The sequence below is a fragment of the Myotis nattereri genome, assembly GCF_964212035.1.
Source record: "Myotis nattereri genome assembly, chromosome: 1".
NCBI lineage: Eukaryota > Metazoa > Chordata > Mammalia > Chiroptera > Vespertilionidae > Myotis > Myotis nattereri.
The window spans coordinates 136,868,837-136,894,966 of record NC_138075.1 but is presented as its reverse complement, the minus strand read 5'-3'; the positions used below and the strand labels follow the sequence as shown (position 1 = coordinate 136,894,966).

General features: G+C 39.0%; 1 protein-coding gene and 1 pseudogene across 2 annotated transcripts in view; one reads left to right on the top strand and one right to left on the bottom strand.

Annotated features, from left to right (window-relative positions):
- Window positions 1–26,130, top strand: part of DNAJC1 (DnaJ heat shock protein family (Hsp40) member C1) — a 213,014-nt gene that overhangs the window by 175,517 nt on the left and 11,367 nt on the right. Inside the window, exon 9 of the mRNA XM_081103978.1 lies at window positions 2,524–2,643. Within this exon, the coding sequence (XP_080960104.1) occupies window positions 2,524–2,643 (120 nt within the window). The remainder of the gene's footprint in view (window positions 1–2,523; window positions 2,644–26,130) is intronic.
- On the bottom strand, window positions 15,545–18,456 carry LOC308528367 (large ribosomal subunit protein uL30-like; annotated as a pseudogene). The gene is made up of 2 exons: window positions 18,403–18,456; window positions 15,545–16,176 (listed from the first exon to the last, which is right to left on the bottom strand). The product of its transcript is annotated as a large ribosomal subunit protein uL30-like (transcript).

Here is a 26,130-nt window from a genome sequence, read left to right as displayed (position 1 = left end):
AAGGAGAATACATTCACACCATGGCCACCCTCATAGCTGCCTTAGTGGCTGGGTCACAGTAGGCTCTATTGCTTCTAAAGACACAACTAACTATTGCTGAGGAATTGCACATTCACCAAAGAGAGAATAATGACTTGCTGAAAGTATTCTTTCTCAAAGGTTTCAGATTATGGTCCTAATTATTATTGATCTCTCTTAATAAAAATCATGGCCATGAAATAACTACGAAACTAAAAAAGATTGTTCTAGCAGTTGATAATTTTTCAGGATATCAGTCCAAATATTTGATTTAATTCTTTTCCTTCCCAGAAAAAGTGGTACTATACTTTTAGACTCATTTTATTAACAGGGGATTTAATAAAATTTTTAAAGCCCATTGCTCATATATGCAGCATATTTGGAAAACCATTCTCATAAAAATAGAAATTATTTTAATGAATTAGTTTACTATGTGAAACAATACCTATATATTATTGACATTTTAAACAATTTTGTTTGCTCCAAACATAGTTGTTATAATTAATCAGAAGTAAATGTAAGATGATTTTATTTAGTGTGAAATTGCATTGATATACTATATAGTTTGAATACTATAATCTCTGCAGTGTCAACTTAATGCTCTTTTTGGTATAACTCTATACTATAAGCTTATATTTAAATTTTTAACTCTTTAGCATTTCTGAAATCAACTGGTACAGTTATTTAAAAGTTTTTATTTTTTAGCAATAAAAATATGCTTTCCTTGAAAAATCCAGTTATGTCCCTCTGAATAACACCTTTTCCCCTAAACAAAGTAGAAACAAGCAGAAAAAAAAGAAAGAAAACCTTCAGTGTAAAATTTTAATTACCTGATATGGAAAATTAGATTTCTGATATCATTAAATATCAAAGAAATTTCAACCATACTGAATGTAGGCTACTTTTTTATATGAATTTATGCATGGATCTTAAGGGTTGTACTGATGAATATGTTCGAGGCTTTCAGCTTTTAGTGGATACAAAATAGAATGATTGATAAAATCCTCCCTACTATTGGCTATTATTTACTGACTCTTAAGTGGCAGGTTGTATTTATGCCAATTTATCTGCTTCAGGGAACATTCTTGATAGCAGAACAAAGTGAATAAAAGTAGTTTGCTTTGCAAATGAATGCAAATGGGAGCGCCTTTGGGAAAGCCCTTTAACAGGGCAGTGCACTCTGATTATGAGTGAAGCTGCCATTTGGACTTGGTGAAAAGAGCACGCTTGAACCATTGATTGGGGGAGACAGTAAAAAGTCAGGAAGGGCCCCGTTAAGCTTGCAGTGAGGCAGGCGGATGTCAGTGTGGTTAGAACACAGTGGGAGAATGACAGGGAGGATTAGTGTCAGGGAGAAGCTTTGCTGTAGCTGTGGAGATAGTCCCTGGGGTCACTCACCTCTGACTGTGGTTCTGTGCTGATGGTTCTGTAATGCAAACGCCCTGATGTATGCCTGTTCATTATCGGAAATGGTGATTAGAAAAGGTATTTGTCTCAAAGGTTCCCTTCTTTCGTTTTTTCTTTCTTTTTAATTAAAGAAAAATAAAGTGGGCTTCCTCTATCTTGCTGCTGGCTCCTAGAGAATTGTTTAATACCAGAGTGGCTACTGCCCTTGGTAGGGAATAGTTTAATGCTAAAATGTAATGTGAAATAATTGTAACATGTTTGTTTGTTATTTAATAATAGGTTTTTTTGCTTTGCTCAGCTTTGGGTTTGATCAAGTGGTCGTGCTGAATAAAATGCAGAGAATGTGCTTGAATGTTTGCTTTTGCAAAAAAAAGTTCTGTAATATTTCAAGGTATTTTATTATTCAAATTAATAATTTGGTTAATTTTTAGGAGCTGTTTACCTTCTCAAAAATGAGATGTTGCTTTGCACAGACTTGATGGTTTAAGTGTTGGTCCCATGAGTTTCTAATTTTATTTCTGCTTCCAAATTTTATAAAATGGTAACATTTGATAAGTTAAACTTTTTGAAAATACATGATTTTTAGAATATTGTTACTTAGAATGAACAAAATAGATCTTTGTCTCAATTCTGATTCTTGATCTCTACATTTACTTGTTGACATTTTCATTTATGCTTATACTTGAAAGAAAGTAATAAAAACCTTATTTTTTTTTTAAACTTTAAAGTATAGTGACTATATATGAGGCATTTGTAAGCAGCAGTGACAACAATGCATTTCATAGGCTTTGTGAATGGTTTCTCACTAATGCAGAACTGACTTATCTTTTTCTTTTTTTTTTTCTCAAATTTCTTCAAAAGCCTGACTTCAAATATTTCTGCTTTTTTATTTGGTATACACAGGGAAATGTAAAAGGCTGCTGGAGCTTTACATTCTAATGTTAAACATGCAACCCAAACCTCTATCTGAACTATTAGATACATTGTGATATTATTGTTTTTGCAGAAAGCATATTGCCAATAGTTTGTTTCACAGGTTTATTAAATGTATTAGCAAACATTCTTTAAATTGTCTTTTTTTCCCTTAATATTTTGCAGGCACCTGAATGGACAGAAGAGGACCTCAGCCAGCTGACAAGAAGTATGGTTAAGTTCCCAGGAGGGACCCCAGGTCGATGGGAAAAGATTGCTCACGAATTGGGTCGATCGGTGACAGATGTGAGTTCACTCAGATTTGCATTGTATGGAGAGTGAAAATCCAGAAAAGCCACCTCTGTAGAAGGTAGACATAAATGCCTCCACCATTCTCTTTGGAGAAAGGCTACAACCCTTTTAGGACCTGGAAGGGAACCATTAACGAAATAGGCAAGAAGCAGATTTTAGCCAGTCCCATGATCCACAGTTAGCAGCTGTTTAAGGAATTCTAGTGTTTAGAGACTTAAGCTAGTTTTGTATTTAGAGTGACTCCTTCAGCTTTGGGGAGAAAAATAGCTCTCAGACTTATCAGAATTAGAAAAGTTATATTTCATAAAAAGAGGAAAAAATAAAAAGAGAAGTTTTATTACAGCTGGATCTTTTTAACACTGGAATTATACACATTCCTTGGTGTAGGTATTTAGACAGGTGGTTTGCATTAATTAAATCAACAGTATCCCTATGTTTGTTTTTATCTTAAGGATGATGCCTACCATCTATTTTGACAAGTTGTTTAAAACCCTTCCCTCCTCTTCCCCGCCTCCCCCCCCCCCCAAAAAAATACACACACACATGTAATATGACAAGCCATACCTGGCATTTAAAAAAAACAAAGTGTTTACCTGGACAGTGTTAGATTTATCACTTTGGGTACTTTTATTGAGGAAATTTAAGGCAGAGAATCTTATTAAGACATCTACCACAGTGCCGGACAAGTACTACGCAGTAAATGTTTACTTGATATTGAAAGAAATTTTTATTTTCATCACTATGATCCTTATTTTTACAAATAATAGTAAGTAGTCTTTACTAAACAAGTTCTTTACTTGAATTTATTTAAATTATTTAAATAAATCCTGTAGATCTAAAATATTTATGGGGTTACTGAAAGCAAAGATTCAAATGTCCTCCTCAATTCCATTAGTAAATGGTGGACCTTTTCTGATAATGAACAATTTAAAATCTGAAAAATGATTGATAAGCACAACCACCAAACAGAAAAGCTTGTTACATAAAATGCTGTTACCTTTTTGTAGTAAATTACAATCTTTTAATTTAAAACAAACTTATAGAACATATTACTGTCAATTTTTTAAATAGTTCTTTAAGAGTTTTAAATTAATAAATATAGGAATGTTTTAAATTAATAAATATAGGAATGTAAATATAGGAATGCTTTTAATGCCATATAGATCTTTTTAAAATCACTCTTAAAATATTGTTAAGATGTTTTTTATTATTTTGGCTTCAGAGTTAAAGTCTGATCATGTGGAAAAATAGCGCTTATATCTTGTAACATTTTTTTTTCCTATGTTTCATGAGGAGACCAGTTATCTTAGGTGACTGGGAAAAGAACCATAAGGATACATTTTAAGTACTATGACCCTCTAATTATACAACTATGTACTGTTAATATAATGATTAATGAAAATTACTAAAACAATTTTCAAAAGGTTATCAAACCAATATTGGCTTAATAGGACTCAAATTTTTAGTTAATTGCCAAATGAGAAATAATAGTTCACTAATTTAGTGTCTCTTTTGAAGACAGCTTTTAACTTTTTAAATATTTCTTTGAGGCCTTACAGTTAATAATGCCAAAGGCAGATAGGATATTGAGTAGAGCAGTATTTTACATTAATTTATCATTATCATCTGCTTAAATTTTTAATCTATATTTTTTTAAGAGGAGAGAAATGAAAGTTTAAATGCTAAGAATATACATGATGTAACCAACAGAGCCTTGAGATGGCTAGTTAGTATCATAGACCTAAACATAATTTAAAGAGTTGTTTTAGTACAACAGTCCCTGGATAAGCAAAGACACCTTTTCAAACTTTTGCAAATTCATTCCAGGTGTTTCAAATTTTTTTCTTCTAGAAAAACTGCCAGTTTTCTCTTTGCCAAAACTGAAGGGAGACTAATCCCTTGTCTGTAATAGATATTCCTGCTCTTATTGTAGTCAGATATGACTTCTTGAGATTTTTTTTCCTCCAACTATTAGTTCTATTTTCATAATGCTAGCAGTTCCCTATCGATCAGTATTTAGTATACCGAAATGCCATTGTAACTGTTCTTCTGTGTCAGCTATATAGAGACTCACTGTATTTTCATTCTATGAGCATCATCTCCATAGTTGGCCTGTACATTTCATTTCACTAACTACACACACACCTGTAAATTACTCTCTTTAAAAGAGAACAGGTGTCTGAAGACTCATAATTCATTTTAGTGAACACACAGTAAATTCCATTGAAGCAGCTGAAATGGGTTTGGCTAATACAGGTGCCTTTACTAGAATGTTAACTAAAAGTTAACCACACATTACAAGATCACTTTTTGGCTTATGGTGTTAATTAGATTTGTTTTCATTAAGTGTTTGGTTATGAAAAAGAAGGCAAGTTCAGTTTGCTCTCCTTGAAACCTCTGCATGCTGACCTGATCACCTGTGCCAGTTCTCCCCTGCTCTGCACATCTGGTTTTTGACCTGTTTTCCTTGCTAAATTTGTAGCTTCAGGGTTTGTTCTCTTTCCTTTGAGAAACAATTGACCTTTTTCAGGGAGGGGTGAGAGTGTAGCCCTGGTGGGATCTTTATAGTCTTGATTTAGGTTGACAGATTACAATGAAAAATGCATTTAATTCCTCAATTAAGAAAGGAGTTTTCAGTGTATTAATTATCATAATTAATGACAATTGCTAAATTTTACTCCAGGTAAATACAAGCAATGTTATTAGCTTTGTAAAACATGAATGCAAAGTATATTTTAACTCAGATATACCTAAACTGTAAGACCTATTTTATTATATATCAAATCTTTTAAATGTTAATATGTCTTTCAGCAAATAACTCATAATCCCAAAGAGCACTCCACTTGTAAAAACAACAGGAAACAAAAGCTGTCTGGCATGTAAAGCCAACTTTAATGTGATTATTAACTGCAGGTTTTCTAAGTTAAGGTCAGGGAGCCTCAGATTTCTTGCCCATGAGGTAGTATCATTCTCTAGTCTAGCCTGAAAGGATGTAAACTGATTCTGCTTCTCTCCGTGGTCACTAATCTCTTACGTTCTGGTTGTGATAACAGACTGATTGGAGATTTTCTGCCTGCTTGGAAAAGACCCAGTTAGGCAGCAAAACAAAAGACAGGTGGGTAGATTTAAACAGACTTTTATAATTACCTTAGTACCACAGTGAGAGGTAAGAGGTGTGTAGTTAGATAAGTGTCCCCATATGAGAGGAAAAATAATAAAATTCTCAATTTTACCTTCTATCACTATAACAGAGAGATAAAGGAGATGCCTATTGGGGGGACTTTATGTGCTATGGCAGTTGTTTCAAAAATATATCTGGATTATTCAATAGAAAATAAACTTTATGGTTTATCAATGAACTAAATATGTAGTAATTATTTTGGCAAATATGTTGCTATAATTTCTTAGAGTCAGACTAGTCCTACACAAGTTGTAAAGATGACAAGGTTAGTCTTTTTAATTTTCTGTCTTCATTCACCCTTGCTATCATCTTAACCAGGTTTCTTGCTCTAGTAGCTCTCTGGTCCTCAGCCTGATCACACATTCCTCTCCTTCCCTTCTTCCCTCACACTCTCAACCCCAGGACCTAAAAGATATTTAAATGTTAGGAAGGAATGCATTCTTTAATCCATTCTTCTTGCTAGATAAGTCACCAGCTGATCTAATAACCAATTTTCAATATGATATTAATAGAAAATAATTGACTATTACCAAATACACACACACATGGATTTTAATAGAAGCCTTCTTCTTTTTTTAAGTTAGATTACAAGTCGTGTGTGTGTGTGTATTTATTAAATTTAGAGGGAGAGGAAGGGGGAGGGAGAGAGAGGGAAAGAAAGAGAAACATCAATTGTTGCTTCCTGTATGCACCCTAACCTCACTCGGACACAGGGACTGAACCCACAACCTGGGTATGTGCCCTGATCAGGAATCGAACCAGCAAACCTTTCCATGCACACTCAACCAACTGAGCCACACCGGCTAGGGCAAGCCTTCAGTTTCTTATCCCAAGTATATGAATGATTAATGTAAGAATTTCAGGCAATTTGACTGCCTGTTTAAAGAAAAGAGAAGGCAGAGCATTATTTTGAGGAAAATAAGACCTTTTGGGGTCCATGGGGGAAACTACATAATTAATTGCTTAATTTGTTCAATGACCTCGTTAGAATGTTGCTATTATATGATTTCTGGGCCAGAGGTTTACAGATTTGCATTTCATGTCACCATTTCTGACTCAGCACTGAGCAAAATCATAGGAAAGGATTATAAAAGGTATATTCACTACATGAGCATAACACTGCAAGAGTCAGTTAAAAGGTCAAACCAACATTTTCTTTTTTTTTACATTTTTTTATTGATTTTTAGAGAGGGAGGGAGAGAGAAACATCAATGTGAGATGGCCTGCCTCCTTCATGCCCCTAGAGCCCCAACCTTGGCGTGGCCTGACCTGTCCGACGACCCTTCGGTGCACCGGACAACACCCAACCAACGGGGCCACTCAGCCAGCGCAGCAGCAACAGTTTTATACTTAACTACTCTACATGATAATATTGATTCCTTCATCTATTTTCATAGTATTTTACATTTTTCAAGACATTTTACTTGATCTTCACAACAGCATTGTGAGGTAGATTAGGCAACCATTTTACAGTTGAGTAAACTGCTCCTAAGATATTTGTTCAAGGTGACACAACAATTAGTGTTGGGACACCAGATATTTTGATTCCTCCTCTAATATGTTAGCACTACTTAATGCTGTTTCATTGCTGTGGATATGAAAAACACTATAAATGTGTCTAGAGACTTTTAATAGAAAAAAGAAACTTTAAAATACACTGAAATTTTTTAAAAAATGTTATAATCAACCACAATAAAAAATGACTCCTGTAAACATTTTATTTTATACCATTTAGAGTTGAGTCCTCCTATAGCAGCATATGACTATACATAATTTTAACCGTATCAATCTGCATCCTGCCCTTTTCACGTTGCTGTGGAACATGCGCTCTTTTCCATGAAAGAGCCTGAACATCTTTCTAAACCAGCCGTGGGCAAACTATGGCCCGCGGGCCGGATCCAGCCCATTTGAAATGAATAAAAGTAAAAAAAAAAAAAAAAAAAGACCGTACCTTTTTATGTAATGATGTTTACTTTGAATTTATATTGCTTCACACAAACACTCCATCCATGCTTTTGTTCTGGCCCTCCGCTCCAGTTTAAGAACCCATTGTGGCCCTCAAGTCAAAAAGTTTGCCCACCCCTGTTCTAAACCCTTACACAATGCTCCATATTGTCTGGATGTAATTAAGGAGCATCATACTGGTTGTCATTTGAATTGCTTCCTTTTTGCTGTTTTCCTGGGAGGTCTGTTTTGTGGGGGTATTTTTTTCATTCATCTTTCCACTTCTATCCATTTTCTTACCTTGTATCCTAGAATTAGAGCTGCTTGGTTCAAGAATATGGATGTTTTCAGAACCTTTGATGTTTCTAAAACTGGCCCCCAGGGAGGTAGTGACAATATACTATGGTGCCACTTTAGCACATAAGAGGCCCCTTTCTCAGTGTCCCATCAGCACTGAACATCCTGTTTTGTTTTTCATCATTGCTTGTCAAATAAGTGAAAAGTGCTATGGACTGATTTTGTAAAAAATAAAAAGGTTGATTCTTTCGAGAGAACCAAGATGGCGGCATAGGTAAACGCCAGAGTTTGCTGCCTCGAAGAACCACTTCAAAAATACAACTAAAAGACAGATGGACATCATCCGGAACCACAGGAAAACTGGCTGAGTGGAAGTTCTACAACTAGAAGGAAGGAGAAAAGCATACCGAGACTCAGAGGAGGCACAGTGCGGAAAATACAAAGGTGCAGAGGTGCGTGTGGAGCAGGCTGGTGGCTGAGGGCGCGGTTGTCTTTTCCAATCAGGAGGAGTCTCAGACTCTGAGTTCCAGGTCCGGGCGAGTCTCTAGGTACCCAGACTCAAACGGGAGAAGCGGGACGGTCTGGCTTCGGTCGGAACTCAAAGGCAGCTTTCTCTCCGAGGTTTGCAGCGGTTGCTGGGACTCTGAGAGGCAGAGCCCCCGGGGATGGGACTGAGAGCAGCCGTAACTGCTCGCTTCGTCCGCCCTGTAGATCCCCTGGGACCCGCCCCGCCCAAGCCCTGCGCAGGGCCATTCGCTGGATAGCTTCAGGCAAAGGCTAGATTAGCACCTCCCTAGAGGACAGAAGTTCTCTCACTGCAGACACAGCTGATTCTCACAGCCACTTGGCCTGGAGCTCAAATTCCCTCTAGTATTACCTACAGTCATCAAGGCTTAATTACAACAAGACTGCGCACAAAGACCACTAGGGTGTGCACCAAGAAAACATAAAAAAATGCAGAGACAAACAGGATGCAAATGTCAGAAATGGAAGATATAGACCTCAAAACCACACTTTTAAGGTCTTTCAATACTTTTCTAAAAACTGCCGATAAATGTAGTGAGATCCTCAAGAAATCTAATGAGACCCTCGATGTTGTGATAAAGAACCAACTAGAAATTAAGCATACACTGACTGAAATAAAGAATATTATACAGAATCCCAACAGCAGACCAGAGGAGCACAAGAATCAAGTCAAGGATTTGAAATGCGAAGAAGCAAAAAACACCCAACCGGAAAAGCAAAATGAAAAAAGAATCTGAAAATACAAAGATAGTGTAAGGAGCCTCTGGGACAGCTTCAAGCGTACCAACATCAGAATTATAGGGGTGCCAGAAGAAGAGAGAGAGCAAAGTATTGAAAACCTATTTGAAGAAATAATAACAGAAAACTTCCCCCACCTGGTGAAAGAAATAGACTTACAGGTCCAGGAAGCGCAGAGAACCCCAAACAAAAGGAATCCAAAGAGGACCACACCAAGACACATCATAATTAAAATGCCAAGAGCGCCGAAACCGGTTTGGCTCAGTGGATAGAGCGTCGGCCTGCGGACTGAAAGGTCCCAGGTTCGATTCCGGTCAAGGGCATGTACCTGAGTTGCGGGCATATCCCCAGTAGAGATGTGCAGGAGGCAGCTGATCGATGTTTCTCTCTCATCAATGTTTCTAACTCTCTATCTCTCTCCCTTCCTCTCTGTAAAAAATCAATAAAATATATGTAAAAAAAAAAAATGCCAAGAGCAAAAGACAACGAGAGAATCTTAAAAGCAGCAAGAGAAAGACAGTCAGTTACCTACAAGGGAATACCCATACGACTGTCAGCAGATTTCTCAACAGAAACTTTGCAGGCCAGAAGGGAGTGGCAAGACATATTCAAAGTGATGAATACCCAGAACCTACAACCAAGATTACTTTATCCAGCAAAGCTATCATTCAGAATTGAAGGTCAGATAAAGAGCTTCACAGATAAGGAAAAGCTAAAGGAGTTCATCACCACCAAACCAGTATTATATGAAATGCTGAAAGGTATCCTTTAAGAAGAGGAAGAAGAAGAAAAAGGTAAAGATACAAATTATGAACAACAAATATGCATTTATCAACAAGTGAATAAATAATCTGATGAACAGAATGAACTGTTGATTATAATAGAATCAGGGACATAGAAAGGGGATGGACTGACTATTCTTGGGGGGGAAAGAGGTGTGGGAGATGCGGGAAGAGACTGGACAAAACTCATGCACCTATGGATGAGGACAGTGGGTGGGGAGTGAGGGCGGAGGGTGGGGTGGGAACTGGGAGGAGGGGAGTTATGGGGGGGGAAAAGAGGAACAAATGTAATAATCTTAACAATAAAGATTTAATTTAAAAAAAAAGTAAAAAAGAATAAAATAAAAAAATAAATAAGTTTTTTTACATATATTTTTATTGATTTTAGGAAGGAAGAGAGAGAGATAGAAACATCAATGATGAGAGTGAATCACCGCTCATCTGCCTCCTGCATGCCCCTTACTGGGGATCGAGCCCAAAACCCAGGCATGTGTCCTGACTGGGAATCGAACCATGACCTCCTGGTTTATACGTCGACTACAGTCAATCACTGAGCCACGCTGGCCAGGGTAACGAATAGTTTTTTTTAACATCTCTTGACATGTTCATGTAATTTTTCTCATATGAGCAAGTGAGAAAAAATATATTACCAAGGTCCATTCTTTATATTTCCAAGATAAACTTTACTTAGTCATATAATATTATTCTTTGAATAAATAGCTTGTTTTGATTTGTTAATTTATTAGGGTTTTTGCATTTATATATTTAAGAATATTATAGAGGTATTGCTCTTTTATTAATTGGATATATTTTCCTGTCTTATGTGATTTTGTTCAATGCTGAGATAGAAATGATGACATGTAATGCAAATATATAAACCTTTGGCACAGAAATCATATAATATATAGCAAAACTCTATCCAGGCCAATGAACAGGTTAGCAGTTAATTATGTAGTTTCCCCTGATGGACACCATTCTTACTAAAATGAGGTGGAATGACTGAAAGTTATAATGAAAATCTCCTAGAGAGCCAAATAAAAAGGCATTAAAATAATTAAAATATTATAGAAAAGATAAAAATCAGTTCAAGAGGTGTGAATCTGATTAAGAGTTTCAGTGAGACAGGCAGGGAAAACAGATACAAGAAAATTATTCGGGAAATAATATAATGTCCCTGGCCAGTATGGCTCAGGGGGATGTTGTCCTGTGCACCAAAAGGATGCCAGCTTGGTTACCGGTCAGGCACAATCCAGGTTGCGGGTTCGATCACTAAGTAGGGGGTGAGCAGGAGGCAGTCGATCAGTATTTCACTCTCACATCACTGTTTTTCTCTCCCTCTCCCTTCCTCTCTCTAAAATCAATAAAAAGTATTTTTAAAATAAATTAAATAAATAATATAGTGAAGTTTTTGAGGCAGGAAGCCTGAGAACAAATTGTAAGAACCTTCCAAGTCAAGTAGGATACATGGAAAAGGTGCCAGGAAAATGTATCAACACTGAGGCTACGTAGATCTTTAAAGCTTCTAGAGAGAAGATACCTCCAAAGAAGGCAAATCATAGTGACATCAGATTGCTCAGCAGCAAGGAGAAAAGGAAGAATGTCTTAATAGTTCTGAAGGGAAATGGTTCTGAATCTAGAACAGACCAAGAGTGATGGTAAATACATGGGACAAAGACTCATAGTCTTTCTTAAAATGTCTCCTGAGATTAAAGTGCAGCAAAAGAGAGAAATAAGTTAAAAGGAAAAGGAAAAAGACATGGATACCAAGCACTCTATGCCCAATAGACAGAAACTCCGAGACTCCACAGTAATATAGCCAACCACGAGCACAGTAAGCCCATGGTGAAATACAAGAAAGAAGGACTGTGTGAGAACAACCCTGGGAGACACGAAGATTTTATATACTAGATAATATGGCTGAGCACTTGAAAAATGTTTTATATATGAAAAAAGCTGACTACAAACTCCATAAACAACAGAAAACTATACCAACCCCCCCCCAAAAAAAAAAAAAAAAACGGCGTAGTCCAAATTTAAGTACACTAAAAAGTAGAGCAAAAAAAATTGATAGTGAGAACATTCTCTTTTGAACAACACAAGAAATGTGCTCACAGCATAGTACTGGTCTCTAAGGTGAGTAATGTTGTTCAGATCATAATTATATAAGACCGTACATTATGACTTTTATTTTATATATTTTCAGAAGATTTTTCAATTTTTAAAAAATTGTGTAAGACTAAAGTTGTTCACCAAAATATGTTCTTTCCTTGTCCAGTACGAGATTTGTAGTCAATCACATATTTGCCCAGCAACACTGCACTTGCAAGCACTGCCCTCACCCCCAAGCTCTGTTGTGGCCAGAGGAGCATGATTGAAGTGTTGTGTGTTCATAGGAGCTCTTACTTACTCTCCTTACCTCTAAGCTGGAATACCTGCAACTAAGCTGCAATCATGCAGGCAAAAACAGCTGCCCTAAAGGATGGTGGAGAAGCTCGATGGAGAGAGCCTAAATGCATGGAGTAAAAGAAAAACTGTAGATAGTGACAAATGCTATGAAGAAAAATAAAGCAGCAGAATACGAGGGTAGAAACTGAAGGGAGTTGCATTTTTTAAAAGTGTTCCAAAAAGAGTCCTCTCAGAGGGGATGCAAAGTCAGAGCAAGTTTGAGAAAGAGCGTTGCAAGTAGAGGAAACAGCCCTTACTCTGGCTTTGAGGGAAGAGCATGCTTGGATGCACACAGTCCAGCAAAGCTGTCAGTGTGACTGGTAAGGAGTGCGTAGGAGGGGATTGCAGATGAGACCAACGGGAGTGGAGGACCAGACCGAATAGGACATCATTGGCCAAAATAAAGATGTTGGATTTTATTCTGAGTGAGATGGGAACGCATTGAAGATTTGAAGCAAAGGGGAGTGCAAGATCTAAAAGAGTCATTCTGGCTGCTTTGTGAAGAAGGCACCATGGTAGGGAAAGTGTGGAAGCAGAAAGACAGGCCAAATAAGAGACTCCTTTAGTTGTCTATGCAAAAGATGATGGTAGTTTGGACCGGGGTTATTGGTAGAAGGGGGAAAAAGATTTGGATTTAGGGTATAATATACCAAAAGCATGTTTTCTATGTAGTACTTGTGCCCACCAGAAGAACTGTGATCAGAAATGAGTACCTCTGGGTATAAAGAATGTTGCTTTTCATCTAAGCTCTTGTGTTTACTGCCTTTTTTTTTCTCCTTTAGCTATGTACATATATTACCTTGATTTTTAAAACTACGTTTTAAAGTATAAAGAAACAAGACATTTATTTTTAATATCTTCCCATGTCAATATATAGTCCTATCTCATTCTTTTAAAAGTTATTATAAAAGCTTCATTGATTTACAGAAAAAAAATTGTAAAATGTATATTAAACCATAAAAGAGGCCAAATATCAAAACAGTTTTAAAAAGAAAAAACTGGAGGCATCACATTTCCTGATTTCACAATATATTACAAAGCTACACTAACCAAAACAGTATGATACTGGCATAAAGAAGACCAATAGACAATGGAACGGAATAGAGAGCCCAAAAATAAATCCACACATACACAGTCAACTGATCTTCGGCTAGTATACCAAAAATACACAATGGATAGTCTCCTCAACAAATGGTGTTGAGAAAACTGGACATCCGCATGCAAAATGAAATGGGACCCGTATCTTGCACCATACAAAAAATCAACTCAAATTTTCATAAGACCTGAAATTGTAAAACTCCTAGAAGGAAATGGAGGAAAACTTCATGATACTGATCTTGGGGCAATGATTTCATAAGTGACAAAAAGCAAGTGAAAACATATTATGCTGAAAAGCTTCTGCCACAGCAAAGGAGGAGTAAAAGGTGACCATAAGGGATGGGAGAAAATATTTGCAAACCATATATCTGACCAGGAATTCATCTCCAAAATATAAAAGGACCTCCTACAACTCACCCCACGCCCCCCCCCCCAAAAAAAAACAAAACATTTTAAATGGCCAACAGGTATATGAAAAGATGCTCAAATCAGTAGTCATCAGGGAAATGCAAATCAAAATCACAATGAGGTATCATCTCACTCTTGTCGGGATGGCCATTAAAAATAAAAATGACAAGTGTTGGCAAGCATGTGGAGAAATTGGAACACTTGCGCACTGTTGGTGGGAACATAAAATTATTCAGTCATTATGGAAAACAGTATGAAGGTTACTCAAAAAATTCGAAGTAGGATTACTCTGTAACCTAGCAATCCCACTTCTGGGTAGATAGCCAAAAGAAGTGAAATCTGGATGTCTGAGAAATATATGCATTCTCATGTTTATTGCAGCACTATTCACAGTAGTCAAGATGCACCCCACATGAATGGCTAGGATGGAAATATGACGGATGGATAAAGGAAATATTATACACATACATATGTACACTGGAATATTATTCAGCCATATAAAGAAGGAAAATTATGTACTATGCAACACCATGAATGAACCTTAAGAACATAAGTGAAATAAGCTAGTTACAGAAGGACAAAATACCACATGATTCCACTTACATGAGATATAAAATAGTTAAGCTCATAGTAGCAACTAGTAGAATGGCGGTTACTGGCGAGTGGGGATGAGGATGGAAAGTTGCTGTCCAAAGAGTATAAAATTTCAGTTATGCAAGATGAATAAGTTCTAGAAATCTATACAATTTTGTGCTTGTAGTTAAAAATATTGTATGGTACACTTTCAGTTTTGTTGAGAGTAGATCTTGTGTTGTCTCTTTTTACAAAAAAACACTAGATATAATTCACATGGCTTAAAATTTCCCATTGTTAGTATACAATTGATTTTTTTAGTAAATTTGTAGTTTGCAATCACCACAATTTAATTTCAGACATTTTCATCACCCAAAAGTTTCCTCAATCCAATTTTTAGTCATTCCCGACTTTCTTCTCCTAACTTAGGCAACCACGGATCTGTTTCATATATGTATAAATTTCCCTTCTCTAGAAATCACATATAAATGGAATTGTATAATATTTATTATTTGCATCTGACTTCTTTCACTCGGTAAAGGTTGCTTGAAGTTCATCCATTTTGTAGCATGTATCAATAGTCCATTTCTCTATCGTTCTGTTGTATATATAATACCAATTTTTGTTTATCTAACTACTATAGTGGTTGGTCATTTGGATTATTTCCACTTTTTGGCTATTATGAGTAATGCTGCAATGAATATTAACTTACAAGTCTCTGTATGAATGTATATTTTTATTTCTCTTGGTTAGATTCCTAGAAGTGTAACTACTAGGATATATAGTAAGTTTATGTTCAACTTTTAAGGAACTACCAAATTGCTTTTCTTTTTTTTTCCCATGTTAAAGCAGTCACAGTCTATTAATTAACCAGATTACAAAATACCAGGATAGTTACCTTCGTTCATCCTTCTACAAAATGGTGGTCTTTCTCTTCATTCCACCTCGTGGAAGGTCATTTGAAGGGCCACAGGAAGCTGGCTTCTTTAAAGCGCTTTCCAACCATATAGATCTCATGAATCACATCCTCCATGCAGGTGGATGCTATATTTACCAAGAGATCAAGCAATCAATATGTTACCTGTCCAGTCAATTAGTTTTTTGTTGATTTTTGCATAACCATGCTTATAGATCAATTCATGTAATAACATCAGGTTTGGGTACCCTCATGCAATTCATGGTCCAACAGTCCTCATCATGTTAATGGAACCATTGTTGAGCTTAACAAAGGTGCATTGAAGGTCTGGCAAAGGCAAAGAAGCCACAGCACCTTTTGGACCTTTGGGCTCACACCACTGACACCTCTGATCTTGATGACAAATGCCAGTTAGGGTTCTGCAGGTACATAGAAGTTGCCAGCTTTTCTTGCCATCCTAGCCATTCAAATCTCAGTTCTGTACATCTGCCCATATTCCTGTGATATTGCTTAGCTTTTTCATAGATAAGCTTCCTCCTTGCCTTTCGTAGCATCTTCTGGGCAAACGTCTTTCTCAGGTGCTTAATCTTCACCTCTGTAAGATTCCTTTGCCCCTTCTTCTTTTTTTTTTAATTAAATCTTTATTTAATTAAAGATAAAAATCTTTATTACATTTGTTCCTCTTTTTTACCCCCATAACTCCCCTCCACCCAGTTCCCACCCCACCCTCCGCCCTCACTCCCCACCCACTGTCCTCATCCATAGGTGCATGAGTTTTGTCCAGTCTCTTCCCGCATCCCCCACACCTCTTTCCCCTCAAGAATAGTCAGTCCATTCCCTTTCTATGCCCCTGATTCTATTATAATCACCAGTTCATTCTGTTCATCAGATTATTTATTCACTTGATTTTTAGATTCACTTGTTGATAGATGTGTATTTGTTGTTCATATTTTGTATCTTTACCTTCTTCTTCCTCTTCTTAAAGGATACCTTTCAGCATTTCATATAATACTGGTTTGGTGGTGATGAACTCCTTTAGCTTTTTCTTATCTGTGAAGCTCTTTATCTGAACTTCAATTCTGAATGATAGCTTTGCTGGGTAAAGTAATCTTGGTTGTAGGTTCTTGGTATTCATCACTTTGAATATTTCTTGCCACTCCTTTCTGGCATGCAAAGTTTCTGTTGAGAAATCAGCTGACAGTCGTATGGGTACTCCCTTGTAGGTAACTGACTGTCTTTCTTTTGCTGCTTTTAAGATTCTCTCTTTGTCTTTTGCTCTTGGCATTTTAATGATGATGTGTCTTGGTGTGGTCCTCTTTGGATTCCTTTTGTTTGGGGTTCTCTGCACTTCCTGGACCTGTAAGTCTATTTCTTTCACCAGGTGGGGGAAGTTTTCTGTCATTATTTCTTCAAATAGGTTTTCAATACTTTGCTCTCTCTCTTCTTCTGGCACCCCTATAATTCTGATGTTGGTACGCTTGAAGCTGTCCTAGAGGCTCCTTACACTATCTTCGTATTTTTGGATTCTTTTTTCATTTTGCTTTTCCAGTTGGGTGTTTTTTGCTTCTTCATATTTGAAATCGTTGACTTGATTCTTGTGATCCTCCAGTCTGCTGTTGGGAGTCTGCATAATATCCTTTATTTCAGTCAGTGTATGCTTAATTTCCAGTTGGTCCTTTATCATAACATCGAGGGTCTGACTAGATTTCTTGATGATCTCACTACATTATCGGCGGTCTCACCAGTCTTTTCGAGGGTCTTACTAAATTTATCAGCTGCTTCTAGAAAGTTCTTGAAAAACCTTAAGAGTGTGGTTTTGAACTCTATATCCAGTAGTTTGCTTTCCTCCATTTCTGTCATTTGTGTCCTGTTTCTTTGTCTCCGCATTTTTTATGCTTCCCTGTGTTGAAAAAGTGGTTTTCTGTGCTAAGTGTCCTCTAGGGCCCAGTGGTTCAGCCTCCCCAATTACCTGAGGAGGACACTCTTGGTGAACCCCCTTGTGGTCTTTGTGCACAGTCTTGTTGTAGTTAAGCCTTGATTGTTGTAGTTAACACTGGGAGGGAATGACCTCCAGTCCAATTGGCTGTGAGAATCAGCTGTGTCTGCAGTGGGAAAACTTCTGTGTTGGAGACACCCCTCTGGGGCAAGACTTGCTTCAATGGGGCTTTGGTGCTCACTGGGTCTGCCCCCTGAGTGTGTCCTTTAAGGGTCCGAGAAGCTGCAAACTGGATGGTCCCACTCTGACCACTGGGCACACTGGATCCTGGACCTCTAGGGAGATGCTCAAATCTAGCCTTTGCCTGAGGCTACCCAGCAAAAGCCTCCGTGCAGGGCTTGGGCAAGGTGGGTCCCACGGGATCAACAGGGCGGAGCGAGCAGTTATGGCTGCTCTCAGTCCTGCCCTCAGAGGCTCTGCTTCTCAGTGTCCCGGTAATCGCTGCTAGCACCTCCGAGAGGAAGCTGCCCTCGAGTTCCGACCGATGCCAGACAGTCCCGCTTCTCCTGTATGAGTCTGGGTCCCCAAAGCCTCGCCCGGATCTGGAGCTCAGAGCCTGAGACTCCCTCCCGATTAAATAAGACAACTGTGCCCTCAGCTGCCAGCCAGCTCCGCGTGCGCCTCTGTACCTTAGTATTTTACATCTGCACCGCACCTACTCTGAGTCCCAGTATGCTTTTCTCTTTCCTTCTAGTTGTAGAATTTCCACTCAGCCAGCCTTACTGTGGTTCTGGATAATGTCTGTTCCGTCTTTTAGTTGTATTTTTGAAGTCGTTGTGCAAGGCAGCAATCTCCGGTGTTTACCTATGCCGCCATCTTGGTTTCAAAGTGACTTTTGCCCCTTCTTAATAAGGGTTTCTGGCATGGCAGGAACTTTCTTCTTTGCTTCTGCATTCTCCATGGTTCCAGCCAGGAAAGTGGCTGTACCATTTTACATTCTTATCAGTTCATGAAGATTCCAGTTTTTCTATATCCTCCCTCACCAACACTTTATTTTTTTCTTATTACGGTCAAGTTCATTTTTTATTTTTTGCGTACGGATATCCAATTATCTTAAAACCACCTGTTAATAGGCTATTCTTTCTACCATCAAATTGTCTTGGTATGTTTCTTTTTTTTTTTTTTTTTTTTTTTGTCAGATTCACAAATATTTTTTTGGTGTGCTTCAGAATTTTTTTTTTTTATTAAATCTTTATTGTTCAGATTATTACATTTGTTCCTCTTTTTTCCCTAACTCCCCTCCTCCCAGTTTCCGCCCCACCCTCCGCCCTCACTCCCCACCCACTGTCCTCATCCATAGGTGCAGTCTCTTCCTGCATCTCCCACACCCCATTCCCCCCCAAGAATAGTCAGTCCATTCCCTTTCTATGTCCCTGATTCTATTATGATCACCAGATTATTTATTCACTTGATTCTTAGATTCACTTGTTGATAGATGTATGTTTGTTGTTCATAATTTGTATCTTTACCTTTTTCTTCTTCTTCCTCTTCTTAAAGGATACCTTTCAGCATTTCATATAATACTGGTTTGGTGGTGATGAACTCCTTTAGCTTTTCCTTATCTGTGAAGCTCTTTATCTGACCTTCAGTTCTGAATGATAGCTTTGCTGGATAAAGTAATCTTGGTTGTAGGTTCTTGCTATTCATCACTTTGAATATTTCTTGCCATTCCCTTCTGGCCTGCAAAGTTTCTGTTGAGAAATCCGCTGACAGTCGTATGGGTATTCCCTTGTGGGTAACTGAGTTTCTTCCTCTTGCTGCTTTTAAGATTCTCTCTTTGTCTTTTGCTCTTGGCATTTTAATTATGATGTGTCTTGGTGTGGTCCTCTTTTGGTTCCTTTTGTTTGGGGTTCTCTGCGCTTCCTGGACCTGTAAGTCTATTTCTTTCACCAGGTGGGGGGAGTTTTCTGTCATTATTTCTTCAAATAGGTTTTCAATATCTTGCTCTCTCTCATCTTCTGGCACCTCTATAATTCTGATGTTGGTACGCTTGAAGCTGTCCTAGAGGCTCCTTACACTATCTTCGTATTTTCGGATTCTTTTTTCATTTTGCTTTTCCAGTTGGGTGTTTTTTGCTTCTTCGCATTTCTAATCTTTGCCTTGATTCTTGCGCTCCTCTGGTCTGCTGTTGGGAGTCTGTATAGTATTCATTATTTCTGTCCATGTATGCTTAATTTCTAGTTGGTTCTTTATCATAACATCGAGGGTCTCATTAGATTTCTTGAGGATCTCACTACATTTATCGACAGTTTCTAGACAGTTCTTGAGAGACCTTAAAAGTGTGGTTCTGCACTCAATATCCTCCATTGACAGTTTTGTCCTGTTTCTTTGTCTCCGCATTTTTTATGCTTTCTTGGTGCACCCCCTAGTGGTCTTTGTGCGCAGTCTTGTTGTAGTTAAGCCTTGATTGTTGTCGGCAATACCAGGTGTGATTTGACTTCCGGGCTAACTGGCTATGAGAGTCCGCTGTGTCTGCAGTGGGAGAGCTTCTGTGCTGGATCTCTAGGGTGGTGCTAATCTAGCCTTTGCCTGAGGCTATCCAGCAAATGGCTCTGTGCAGGGCTTGGGCGGGGCGGGTCCCCGGGGATCTACAGGGTGGGCAGAGCGAGCAGTTATGGCGGCTCTCAGTTCCATCCCTAGGGGCTCTGCCTCACAGAGTCCCAGCAACCGCTGCAAACCTCGGAGAGAAAGCTACCTTCGAGTTCCGACCTAAGCCAGACAGTCCCGCTTCTCCCGTTTGAGTCTTGGTCCCTAGAGACTCGCCTGGATCTGGAGCTTAGAGTCTGAAACTCCCTCCCGATTGAAAACAACAACTGCACCCTCCGCCGCCAGCCCGCTCCGTGTGCACTCCGCACCTTAGTGTTTCACTTCAGCACTGTGCCTCCTCTGAGTCTGGGTATGATATTCTCTTTCCTCCTAGTTGTAGAATTTCCACTCAGCCAGCCTTCCTGTGGTTCTGGATGATGTCCGTTCCGTCTTTTAGTTGTTTTTTGAAGTGGTTGTTCGAGGCAGCAATCTCTGGCGTTAACCTATGCCGCCATCTTGGTTTCTTCTGTCTTGGTACTTTTCACACAAAAAATCAATTGGCCATAATGTAAAGATTTATTTGTGTACTCTCAATTCTATTCAATTGATCTGTATGCCTATCCTGAAAACACCACACTGTCCATATTACTATAGCCTATGGTAAATGTTTAAATTGGACAGTAAAAATGTCCAAATTTGTTCTTTAACAAAATAATTTGGCTGTCTTTATCAATTTCTACAAAAGATCTTTCTAATGGAGATTGCATTAAATACATAGATCAATTGGTGAGGGAGAGGATTGCTATCTTAACAACTTTTAGTGTCTAAATCCATGAACTGGGAATGTCTCTCCTTTTATTTAGAGCCTCTTTAATTTTTATCTGTTTGTTGTTTTTAGTATAAGTCTGGAACTTCTTAAACTTCTTAGTATCAATCTTTTTGAGGCTATTCTGAAGGAACCCCTTTCTTAATTACTCTTCCAGATTGTCCATTGCTAATATGTAAGAAATACAATAGATTTTTGCATTAGTCTTGTATCCTGTGACCTTGCTAAATGATAATAGTTTAATAGTTCTGTGGGTATAGAACTCATTACATCTGGAATTTTCAGGAGACTCATAACTGGGAAATCTAGAAGCGTACAAATGTTAGATGATGTGTGTGAATTTACATAGTGAGCCACTTACATTACATTCCTGAACTGCTGTTTCCCCTTATCCTAGTCATATTGTTGTAACCCAGATTTCAAAAGGACCCTCCTTACCTCTCAGAGAACTAACTCTCCAAGACCTCCAACAATTCCACTTTCTGTGGAAGTCTGAACGTCTTCCCAGGGCTTATATTCACTCTTCTTCCCCCAAAAACCTGCATCCTAGTGTGCCCTCTTTGTACAGTACTACACTGAGTTTCTCAGAAAGAATTCACTCATACAAAAGCATTAATGAAGCAACCCTAAATGACTCCCTAGATCAGGTGGACTTAATTGACATCTTCAGAACATTTCACCCCAAAAATACAGAATATACATTCTTCACATAAGACATTTTTGAAGATAGACCATATATTGGGACATAGGCAACGTCTCTTTAAATTCAAGAAAATTAAAATCTTATCAAGCATCTTCTCAGATAACAATGACACAATATTAGAAATAAATTACAATAAAAATTCAAACACTTGGAGGTTAAATAGCATGTTACTAAACAATGATTGGGTTACCAAAGAGATTAAAGAAGAAATAAAAAACATCCTGGAAACAAATGACAGTGAAAACACAACAATCCAAAATCTATGGGACACAGTGAAAGCAGTCCTGAGAGGGAAGTTCATAGCATTACAGGCCTACCTCAAAAAAACAAGAAAAAATGGTAATAAATTATCTAACTCTACAACTTAAAGAATTAGAAAGAGAGCAACAAGAAAAGCCCAGAGTGAGCAGAAGGGAGGAAATAATAAAGATCAGAGTGGAAATAAATGACATAGAGACAAAAGATCAATAAAACCAAGAGCTGGTTATTTGAAAGGATACACAAGATTGATGAACCTCTAGCCAGGCTCACCAAGAAGCAAAGAGAGAGGAACCAAATAAACACAATCAGAAATGATAGAGGCGAAATAACAACAGACCCCACAGAAATACAAAGGATTGTTAAACAATACTATGAACAACTCTACTCCAACAAACTAGACAACCTGGAGGAAATGGACTTATTTCTAGAAAAAGACAACCTTCCAAAACTCAATCAGGAAAATAATCATCTGAATAGGCCGATAACTATGGAGGAAATCGAAGCAGTAATCAGAAAACTTCCAGCAAACAAAAGCCCTGGTCCAGACGGCTTCACAGGGGAGTTTTACCAAACATTCAAGGAAGAACTAAAACCTATCCTCAGAGTCCTCAGAGTATTCCACAAAATTCAAGAAGAAGGAACACTTCCAGGCTTTTTCTATGAAGCCAGCATTACCTAATCCCAAAACCAGATAAAGACACTACAAAGAAAGAGAATTACAGGCCAATATCTCTAATGAACATAGATGCTAAAATCCTCAACAAAATTCTAGCAAATAGGATCCAGCATTACATTAGAAAGATCATACACCATGACCAAATGGGATATATCCCAGGGATTCAAGGCTAGCACAATATCCACAAATCAATAAACGTGATACATTACAGAAACAAATTGAAACATAAAAATCACATAATTGTATCAATTAATGCAGAAAAGCATTTGACATAATACAACACACTTTCTTGATAAAAACTCTCAGCAGCCGAGGCCGGTTTGGCTCAGTGGATAGAGCGTCGGCCTGCGAACTGAGAGGTCCCGGGTTCGATTCCGGTCAAGGGCATGTACCTGGGTTGCGGGCACATCTCCAGTGGGAGATGTGCAGGAGGCGGCTGATTGGTGTTTCTCTCTCATCGATGTTTCTAGCTCTCTGTCTCTCTCCCTTCCTCTCTGTAAAAAATCAATAAAATATATTAAAAAAAAAAAACTCTCAGCAAAGTGGGACTAGAGGAAACATACCTCAACATAATAAAGGCATATATGACAAAACTACAGCCAACATCATACTCAATGGGCAAAAACTAAAACCATTTTCCCTAAGGACTGGAACAAGACAGGGATGCCCACTCTCACCACTCCTGTTTGACATAATACTGCAAGTGCTAGCCATAGCAATCAGACTGGAAGGAGAAATAAAACTGTCATTATTTGCAGATGACATGATATTGTACATTGAAAACCCTAAAGAGTTCATAAAAAAACTGTTAGATTTAATAAATGAATTTGGCAATGTAGCAGGATACAAAATTAATACCCAGAAATCTATGGCTTTTTTATACACCAATAATGAACTCACAGAAAGAGAAACTAAAAAAAACAATCCCAAAAAACAATCCCATGTGCCATTGCATTAAAAAACTTAAGATACCTAGGAATAAACTTAAGGAGGTAAAAGTCCTGTACTCAGAAAACTACAGGACATTGAAAAAAGCAATAGAGGAAGACATAAATAAATGGACACTTTTCAAAAGTGGACATACTGAAGTTCAAGAGACATGAAGACATGCTTAAAGTCACTAATCATCTGAGAGATGCAAATCAAAACGACAGTGAGATACCATCTCACACCTGTCTGAATGGCTATCATCCAGAAATTGACAAGTGCTAGCAAGGATGTGGAGAAAAAGGAACCCTCACGCACTGCTGGTGGGAATGCAGACTGGTGCAGCCACTGTGGAAAACGGTATGGAGTTTCCTCAACAAATTAAAAATGGAGCCCCAATTTGTCCCAGTAATCCCACTTCTAGGAATGTATCCCAAGAAACCGGAAACACCAATCAGAAAGGGCATATGCACCCCTATGTTCATAGCAGCACAATTTACAATAGCTAAGATTTGGAAACAGCCTAAGTGCCCATCAGCAGATGAATGGATTAAAAAAAATGGTGGTACTTCTACACAATGGAATACTACAGTGCTGTAAAAAAGAGAAAACCCTTACATTTGCAACAGCATGGATGTACATGGAGAGCATTACGCTAAGCGAAATAAACCAGTCAGAGTAAGGTAAATATCACATGATCTCATTCATTTGTGGAATATAATGAATAACATAAACTGATGAACAAATATAGAACCAGAGACATAGAAGCATCAAACTTCAGAGGGTAAGAGATCAACTAAAGGACTTGTATGCATGCATATAAGCATAACCAATGGACACAGACACTAGGGGGATGAGGCATGTGCTGGGAGGTGAGGTGGCCGGGGAGAGATCAAGGGGGGGGGGGGGGGAGAAGGAGACATGTAATACTATCTATATGTATAAAACCCTAATATGTAAATAGACCAAACAACCGGTCACTATGACGTGTGCTGACCACCAGGGGGCGTGCACAGAACATGGCAGGCATCGGTCGTGGTGGGGTGGTGGAGCAGGCGAGTGGGGGTGCCAAACCAAGGTGGGGCACCGGTCGCTGTCATCAAGGCAAGCCTCTGGTGGTTACTGAAAATATTTTGCTCCTGTGCGCCGCGGTTCCACCTGGCGCTCGCACCTGCTGCCAGCGCCACTGTTCCCACCCCCTGCCAGCGTCTGGCGTCTGGCACCAGCCCTGATCACTTTGGTGCTGTCAGTGGATGCAAGCAGCGGCTGCCAGGTCCCGATCGACCCTCGGGGCTTCTCCACCTCCCCCTGCTCCTGCGACGGCCCCACTCGCACCCACTGCCGGCACCAAAGCCGCTGTTTGCACCCACTGCCAGTACCGGCCCCACTTGCAGCCAGCGCCCAGTGCTGGTCCTGATTGCTCGGCACTGTCAGTGAGTGCTAGCAGCAGCTGCTGGCCCCCATCACTCCTGAGGGCTTCTCTAACTCCCCCTGCTCCTGAAGGGTGATCAGGGCAGCAGCTGCCACTCACACCCACTGCTGGCACTGGCCGCAATTGCTCCACTCTGTCAGTAGGTGCAAGCAGAGCCAGTGCCGTCAGCGCATGGGAGTGGTGGCGGCAGGAGCGGGGCTGCCGGCAGAAAGGGGACTGGAGTCTGCATCGGTGGGGCCAGGCAGGGACGCGGAGGATGGGCTGAGTCCCACCCCTGTGCCCACTGCAGCCTCACGGCCCACAGTTCCTTTCACAGTGCACGAATTCATGCACTGGGCCCCTAATATGTAATACTTTAAACAATAAAGATTAAAAAGAAAAAATATTAATGAGCAGAAGTGGATCTACATTAAATGGAGCCTGAAGCTTACACTATGAACAGCATTCCTAGTAGGGTTTTTGTTTGTTTGTTTGTTTGTTTGTTTGTTTGTTTTTTAGGGCGAAGGGAGGAATACCCTCTAACAAGAAACTTAAAAATCCGTACCAGCCTTTACTGTTTCACAGTGCCCTCTTGGTCATGCCATCTCTACTTGCTTTTCTCCTTTATCCTCACCCCTTTTATGGCTTTGTTCCTCCTCCTCTGTTTTCCATTTACCTTCACTTTCTCTCTTTCAGATAACCCTCACCCTATCCTCCACAGTCTTTTATTTGTACTGCAGAGTAGCTTGCTCCTTCCTCTGAAGTCTAGGCAGCAGCTGGCACCTCAGTCCAGGAGGGCATTGGGAGTATTGAACCTCTACTTGAAACACTTGCCAGACTGTCTCTTCAGCAAAGGCAGCTTTATTTCTCAGAGGAATTCTAGAGCCATCTATTAATGTTTTTGCCTGCCTAAAGTCCCCTGTCACAGGCCCTTGTCCTCCTATGACTGGCTCAGTTGTCTTCTTCCTCAGGGGACACAGCTTAAGGAGGAGCAAACAGTAGTGGAGAGAGAGGAGCAAGGTACCCACCTAGCCTGCTGGATTCTTTGAATCCTTGCACATCATTAGGGTGACATATCACAGAGATCTATCCAACACACATTGGAGAAACTGAAGTACAAAAGGTTTTCTGAGGTGCTGGCCAAAGGGGGATGAATTTGAAATCAGGTATTTAATGTCCCAGGACACTGGCCAGTTATGTGGCTATCCTCCTGAGCAGCTTGTAAGCAGTTTCTCTCCCCTGTGGCCT